Genomic DNA, 8,702 nt, shown 5'->3' on the forward strand with positions numbered 1-8,702 from the left:
CTTACAAAGTGTTTCTTTCTTTCTCTCCATTATCATCTTTATTCTTACACTTCATTATTAGCATTCTTAATCAAGAATCAAACCACTAAAGGTAGTTATAAGCCTACTGAATTATAACATCAAGAATCAAACCACTAAAGGTAGTTATAAGCATACTGAATTATAACACTTTTATTTTTAATTTAGCTTCACTTCATTGATGAGCGTTTCATTGAATTATAATATTTATATTTATAAAATGACTCATGATCGATTTATATTATTTGGTGTTGTTTTGAATCTAGTGTTAGGGTTCTAATTTGTTGTAATATTACTTTTTGAATGTTTACAGAATTACAGTATCATATATGAAGGAGCATATGAAAACGTGCTGGTTAAGATCAAGTTTTAATCTTGAATCTATTGAAGTGTTATATTTTAATCTTATCAGACTGCGAATGTGTGTTTGCGTCTTAATTATCATTATAGCTCGTCTTACTTTCATGGGTTAATAAGCATGTAGTGATTTAGTTAGTTTATTAAGTTATAAGAAAGTGTTACTTAAAGTTTAGCAGACTGCAAAAGTGTGTGTGTGTGTGTGTGTTTGTGTGTGTGTGCGTGTGTGTGTGTGTGTGTGGTGGCATCACAAATGACCCAATGAACAATCACGACCACAGAAAATGCATCCTTCTTTTTTCTTTCCCGGTGGAATTTAGCTAAAATTTTGATACTTTTGGGATATGTTTGCAGGTTAAGTATGTTAATGAACGCCACAGTTTTAATGTGCCTGTTAAATGCATGAAACTCGATATTAACTTTGCTAAGTTAATGGAGAAGATTCGCAGTCTCTTTAACTTTGGTTCTGATGTTACGTTTTCGTTAACTTATGTTGATGAACGCAAACACAATGTTGTCCTTGTGCCTGATAATGCTCTCCATGATATCTGGTGCCAACAATTTAACCCGTTGATTATTACCGTAAAACTCAAAACTCCGATTGTGTTCAAGGTTCTTTGGTTTACACTTTATATTTTTTTTACTATTATTTATATTATTTTTTTCGTTTAACGATTTCATGGTTCGTCCATCCTCCATATTTGTACTCTTATCTAGTTATCTTATGTTTTACTTTCTTTCATTTTAATTTAGCTTCACTTAAAATTGATGAGCGTTTCATTGAATTATAATATTTATAAAACTACTCATATTCGATTTGTATTATTTGGTGATGTTTTGAACCTAGGGTTAGGGTTCTAATTTGTTGTAATATTACATGTTGAATGTTTACAGTATCATATATGAAAGAGCATATGAAAACTTGCTGTTTAAGATCAAGTTTTAATCTTGAATCTATTAAAGTGTGTGCGGCTTGATTATCATTATAGCTCGTCTTACTTTCATGTGTTAATAAGCATGTAGTGATTTAGTTAGTTTATTAAGTTATATGAAAGTGTTACTTAAAGCTTAGCAGACTGCAAATGCTCTTGTATTGTGTGTGTGTGTGTGTGTGTATAAGAGAATAGCATCACAAATGACCCAATTAACAAACACCACCCAGTTGGTCTGTACTAGATATAAACTAACCACATAAAATGCATCCTTTTTTTGTTCCTTTCTTTCCCGGCGGAATTTATCTAAAATCTTGAAACTTTTGGGATATGTTTGCAGGTTAAGTATGATAATGAATGCCACAGTTTTGATGTGCCTGTTAAAGACGAGAAACTCGATCTTAACTTTGCTAAGTTAATGGAGAAGATTCGCAGTCTCTTCAACTTTGGTTCTGATGTTACGTTTCGTCTAACTTATGTTGATGAATATAAACGCAATGTTTCCCTTCTGAGGGATGATGATCTCGAAGAAATCTGGCTCCAACAAGTGAACCCGGTGATTATTACCGTGAAACATCTTTGATTAATTATAACCTGCGAATTACCAGTTTGAATGATGTTTTAATATTTATTATTATTATTATAATAAAGGAATATGATTCAAGTTAAGTTTGTGTATTGTGTGGAGCTTGATATGTTTGTATGAATGTGAGCGGTGTCATGGATTCATGGGTCCACACCACAATCTATTGATTGCGCTGTCAAGAGACGAGAACAATTTTTCTCGTTGCTTGACCCAACTCCTATATATTTATCATCATCATAGCCTATTTTAGAAAGCTCTCTTATAATGAACTTCATGAACTTCGTTGATTCTTTTTGGGAGTTGTGATCGTGTTGATACCAATCCAAAGTCACTAACGTTGTTGCTAATCATGGGAAACCGTATGTTTTTTTTGCGTCAATCATTTGGCAACAAAGAGGATACCACGTATTAAGAGGGCAACCATACTCCGTAGAGTAGTTGATAATAAAGGATATCAAAAATAAAATGACAGTAAAACACGGTATTGACCCAACAAAATACGTGTTCCAAATTTTAAATTTTTTTTATTATTTTTTTATTTTTTTAACGGCGATTTTTGGCATCAGTAAATTATTTATTTCAACGACCCTCATCTTTTGCACATAACACACACGTTCAGGCGAAAACCCGAACCCGATCGACGGTACTCGGGAACACATCCATTCAGGCAGTGGTCCGAGTAGAGGTCCGTGAACAGATCTAGTAAAACATCCCTATAGTGTCAATATATATCACCATTATTGGTGTTCAGTTGGTTTAAAGAAAAATCATGTCATCCCTAAGGATCGAACTCACGACCTCTCCCTATCCCATGACACAAGTTACATGGGGAAACCGTTGGGCTATGCTCGCAAGCTCACGTGTTCCAGTAATGATCACAATTCAATAAGTAATTGTTAAAATGACATTAAAGCACACATGCAGGCGTGTTTTTGCTTTATTGATTGTATATATAACTAGATTTAAGAGCTCTTGCGTTGCACGGGTACTCATAAGTAAAATAAATCTAAAATGTAAAATGTTATATCATCTTACAGAATGATAATGACAGTATCAATAGTATCTAAATCATAAGAATTAAAAACGTTATAGTTGATATCAAATAACACATGTTTGCCCATCAAGTAATGCTGCTAAGAGCCCGTGCGTTGCACGGCGACTTTTAATCAAACAAACTGGAAAAATAAATGTTATATTAATTAACGGTATGATAAAATTACAAACTCGTACCTATCTGTAAATGTTATAATATTTATTGCAACCAAATTATTAGTAGTATTATAAGTATTATGTTAGTATATGTTTTGTATTTTACAACTTTTTATTGATTAATTTACAATTGAGAAATGGGTAAATATTATACTTGGCAAGTTAGACCCATACTCTCAAATTTGGGTCAAACTTTTGGGTCTTAAAAACCATTTTAACCTGTTACCTAAATTTTTCCATTCGCTAGGTATAGTAAATATAAAAAAATTGTAGCTAAAAACTAAATGAGTGGAATGTAGCACAAAATGACCCTTTTTGACCTAGACCCATTATGACTCACTACCTACTATGCTACACACGATAGAAATATTTAAAAAACATAAGTTGTAAACTGACCTGAACCACGAACTCAAATGCAAGAACAGGACCACTTAGTTTATAAAGAGACAACAATTGATAAGATGAATCTAATACGATCGGTATTATAGTTTCTATGATCGATTCTTCGGCAGCTGTTAGATCATCCAAGATGTACTTTTTGAGAAGTATGCAAGTTAACCCGAATGGAACGTTCTGTGATTTTAGCTTTCTCTTCTCCTCATTCACTGGTTCATTTTTTACTTTATCACCCTCTTTTTCTTTAGAAACAACCTCAATTCTACCATCATCAATCAATGACACTACCAGAATTTGCACTACAACATTAATGTACATGAACCAGAATGATAATAACAACCTTTATAATTGAACTTTGACAATCAATATGATACAAAAAATCTATTGTGAATCCTTGCTTCATGTACATTCAGATATACATAGACAATCACATATACATGCACATTCACATACATAATAACACACATTTATTGCCCAAATGTAGATAATTTTACAGATGGTCCTTTTCCTAATATGAAAGACCGTAGTATTCTTAAGTATTCTATATGACATATATAATGTAAAATGTAATCTACTAAAGAAGGAACGAACACGGTGATGACTCACTCATTTCACAAATATAAAGCATCTTAACTGCATCATGGGTAAATTTCATAAAATAGATCTTAAATGGCCATTCATATAGAGATGAAGTGTGTACCTGCATAAAACCTTCTATTGATATTTTGAACAACACTTGAGGTAGACAAAGTTTTTCTCATCATTGTGTTGAAAAAAGACCATTAAGTGATCAATTTGACATGTTTGGGATTGTTAAAATACAGAGTAATTAGAAAATTAACATCAAAATTACCCGTCGTAAGTAATTGGCGTCTAAAATGTCACCTATATCGTACTCTTAAGTCGTATCTGACATCATCCTTCATTATTTTATTTTCTATGAGTAGAGAGCCAAATCTTAGTAACTCAACTACGAACTGTTGGAAATTTAGTGTAATTGAGAGATTTAGTCTACACTTGTAAATGGGTTAGGAGGTACGGAGTGTACACCCGTTAAGTGATAGATTACCCGGAACCAAGTGGTTTTCCTTTAGTCACTATAATGACTTAGTCAGCTCGAAATTTGACTAAGTGTTTTCGTGCTTAGTCTTTTTAGTAAGCACGAGTTGTGGTGCTTAGTCTTCTTAGTAAGCATGAAATGTTTTCGTGCTAGGTATTCTTAGTCAGCACGAGATTTGACTAAGTGTTCTCGTGCTATTTCTTCTTAGTCAGCACGAGATTTGACTAAGTGTTCTCATGCTAACCATGAAGAGGCAGCACGACATTTTCGTGCTACCCATGAAGAGGCAGCACGACATTTTCATGTTAAATTTCACTAAGTGTTTTGGTGCTACCTTTGAAGAGGAAGCACAAGCAGCTACATAAAACATTTAGCATGAAATTTATGATTTGGTGTGTTATCTAAAAAGTTGAGTGATTCATGGAAGTATTATTCTTCTAACCACTTTTGCTTTAATAAGTGGAATGAATAATACTTGTAATCATATCATGAAAGAATTATTAATGTAACTACTTTTGCTTTAATAAGTGGAATGTAATCACTCTTGTTTGATAATGAAAAGTATAACATATCTTATGAAAAAGTGACAACCTTTTCTTTGATAATGGAAATGATATTATTGTTCATGAAACCACTTGTTAAAGTTATGGAAGATATATATTATCAATAGGCCAATTGTTATTATATATATCTTTACCAATAATTGTGGGTGCCTATATATATAGATGATTATCATTCATGAGAAGATGTGAAGAGAAGAAGTAATACACACATACAAAGAAAACACCTTAATACTCTTAAGTAAAAGGATTCTTGTTTTGTGCCAAAAACAAGAATTATCTCTGTCTTATCCTAAAGTGATATTCGTGTAACCCAGGCAATAAGGGTCGAATAATTACTTTCGGAAAGTGATACCACGATTCAGTGATTTATCGGGCTATCTATTATTTTACCCTACACGAAATCTTTTAAAACCTCCAATAATCGAAAGTAATTATCTGTTATAATCGATGGCGGCTACGATGAAACACATGACGGCGAATTTCTCCAAACTTGATAAGTTTGAGGGAATTGATTTTAGGAGATGGCAAAAGAAGATGCACTTCTTTCTGAGCAGCATGAGTGTGGTGTACGTACTCAGCACACCAATTCCTGAAGATCATGGTGATGATGCCACTGTTGAACAAATTCGGAAAAGGAGCAAGTGGGAGAACGATGACTACATCGCTAGAGGTTTAATCCTCAATGGTATGGCTGATTCCCTTTTTGATATTTACCAAAATGTTGAATTTGCTAAAGAACTATGGGACTGTTTAGAAACCAAGTATATGTCTGAGGATGCTTCTAGTAAAAATTTCCTTGTGAGTAATTTTAATAATTACAAGATGGTCGATTCTAGACCGGTCTTGGAACAATACAATGAGCTCATTCGTATACTTGGTCAATTCACACAACATAAAATGCATATGGATGAGTCTATTAAAGTCTCAAGCATAATTGATAAACTACCTCCATCTTGGAAAGAGTTTAAACATTCTTTGAAACATAAGAAGGAGGAGTTAACTCTCGTTGAGTTGGGTAGTCATCTGCGTATTGAGGAATCCCTCAGGTTGCAGGATAATGACAAGCCAAAGAGCAACGAAGTTGCTGGTACGTCTGTTATCAATATGGTGGAACATAAAAAGTTCACTAGTAATAATGACAAAAAGGGCAAACGTAAACATCAAGGTTATAACAAGGCTAATCCGAATAAGAAGTCTAAATTGACTTGTTGGAAGTGTGGTAAAACTGGTCACATAAAAATGGATTGCAAGGTTATTTTTGGTAATAATAATGCCAAAGGATCTAGCACAAGCGGTTCGGGAAATGGTTTAAACAACCACAACTCAAAAGGCCAGAATATATTTAATAATTCAAATAAGAATTATTATGTTTCATATATATCTGAGGCTTATTTTGTGCAGGATGATGATGTCGCGTGGTGGGTTGACTCGGGAGCTACCACCCATGTATGCAAGGATAGATTTTGGTTCAAGACTTACGAGTCCGTGACTGATGGATCAATTCTTCATATGGGAAATGAGTCAACAACCTCTGTTCATGGACGTGGAAGTGTGGATTTGTGTTTTAGTTCTGGAAAAACTGTTTGTTTGTTTGATGTTTTGCATGTACCACAAATAAGAAAAAATTTGGTTTCCAGTAGTGTGTTAAATTGTTGTGGTTATAAACAAGTGATTAAATCTGATAAGTTTGTTTTGTCAAAACATGGTATGTTCGTTGGTTTTGGTTATTTATGCAATAGAATGTTTAGACTTAACATTAATCACTTGAATGTTAATTTTGCTTTTATATCTACTTCTAGCATAAATAATTCTACACTTTGGCATGCTAGACTAGGACATGTACATTTTAAAAGAATGCAAGATATGTCTAAGGATGGTTTAATACCGGCCTTTGATATGAACAATGAAAAGTGTAAAACGTGTATGTTGACAAAGATCACTAAGAAACCTTTTCAAAATATACATCGTGATACTGAGATTTTGGAATTAATACATAGTGATTTATGTGATTTGCATGCAACTCCTACTTTAGGGAACAAGAAATTTTTTGTGACTTTTATTGATGATGCTTCTAGGTTTTGCTATGTTTATTTGTTACATACTAAGGATGAAGCATTAGATAAATTTAAAATATTTAAAACTGAAGTAGAATTACAACAAAAGATTTTGATTAAAAGACTTAGAATGGATAGGGGAGGTGAATACATTGACCAATCGTATTTTCAATCCGTTGGTATTATCTATGAGACCACAGCTCCTTATACTCCACAACAAAATGGTATATCTGAAAGGAAGAATATGGTCCTTAAGGAAATGGTTAATTCCATATTATCCTATTCGGGTTTAAGTGAAGGATTTTGGGGGGAAGCTATGTTAACAGCTTGCTATTTGCTTAATAGAGTTCCTAACAAAAGAAACAAGATTATACCTTATGAACTTTGAATAAAAGGAAACCTAACTTGAATTATCTTCGGGTATGGGGTTGTAGGGCGGTCGTAAGACTGCCTGATCCCAAGAAGAAAAGTTTAGGTGAAAGAGGTATAGATTGCATATTTGTTGGATATGTTGAACATTCCAAGGCATATAGGTTCTATGTAATAGAGCCTAATGAGTTTGTCTCAATCAATTCTGTGATTGATGCAAGGGATGCAATCTTTGATGAAAATCGATTTTCATCTATACCTAGAACAAATGATATGATTCCAAGTAATAATGGAATCAATAAGGATTGTAATGATGAAGTCTCAGAAAAGGATGTTGATCAGTCACTTGAGCTTCGAAAAAGCAAAAGAGAAAGGAAACCTAAATCTTTTGGACCAGATTTTCAACTATACTTAGTTAAAGGTTCTAGGGATGATGTTTCTACCCAATATTTGTATTGTTTCAATGTTGATGATGATCCTAAAACATATGATGAAGCAATGAGGTCTCAGGATGTTGCATTCTGGAAAGAGGCAATTAATGATGAGATGGATTCCATCATGGGCAATAACACTTGGGTGTTAGCTGATCTACCTCCTGGTTGCAAACCTTTGGGTTGCAAATGGATCTTCAAAAAGAAGATGAAGGTGGATGGAACTATTGAAAAGTTCAAGGCAAGGTTAGTCATTCAAGGCTTTAGACAAAAATCTGGAATTGACTATTTTGATACTTATGATCCCGTGGCACGTATCACTACCATTAGACTGTTGATTGCTTTGGCTACAATTCATAATCTGGTTATTCACCAGATGGATGTGAAGACAGCATTCTTGAATGGTGAATTGGATGAGGAGGTTTATATGAACCAACCTCAAGGCTTTGTCATGCCAGGTAATGAAGGCAAGGTGTGCAAACTTGTGAAGTCCTTATATGATTTGAAACAAGCACCTAAGCAATGGCATCAGAAATTTGATGAAGTGGTTTTATCTAGTGGTTTTAAATTAAACCAAGCAGATAAATGTGTATATAGCAAATTTGATGATTCTGGTAAAGGAGTTATTATTTGTCTATATGTTGATGACATGTTAATCTTTGGAACTGACCAATGTCAGGTTGATTTAACAAAAGAATTTTTTTCTTCAAAGTTCTCCATGAAAGAT

The 8,702-nt window shown here is 33.5% G+C and overlaps 1 protein-coding gene across 1 annotated transcript; it reads right to left on the bottom strand.

Annotated features, from left to right (window-relative positions):
• Window positions 1-3,441: 3,441 nt before the first annotated feature.
• Window positions 3,442-4,262, bottom strand: LOC139868101 (uncharacterized). Its single transcript, XM_071856438.1, has 3 exons — window positions 4,199-4,262; window positions 3,499-3,797; window positions 3,442-3,453 (listed from the first exon to the last, which is right to left on the bottom strand). Exons 1-3 carry the CDS (start codon window positions 4,260-4,262, stop codon window positions 3,442-3,444), a joined length of 375 nt encoding a protein of 124 aa, XP_071712539.1.
• Window positions 4,263-8,702: the final 4,440 nt, after the last annotated feature.

This window comes from Rutidosis leptorrhynchoides, chromosome 9 (assembly GCF_046630445.1).
Source record: "Rutidosis leptorrhynchoides isolate AG116_Rl617_1_P2 chromosome 9, CSIRO_AGI_Rlap_v1, whole genome shotgun sequence".
Taxonomy (NCBI): domain Eukaryota; kingdom Viridiplantae; phylum Streptophyta; class Magnoliopsida; order Asterales; family Asteraceae; genus Rutidosis; species Rutidosis leptorrhynchoides.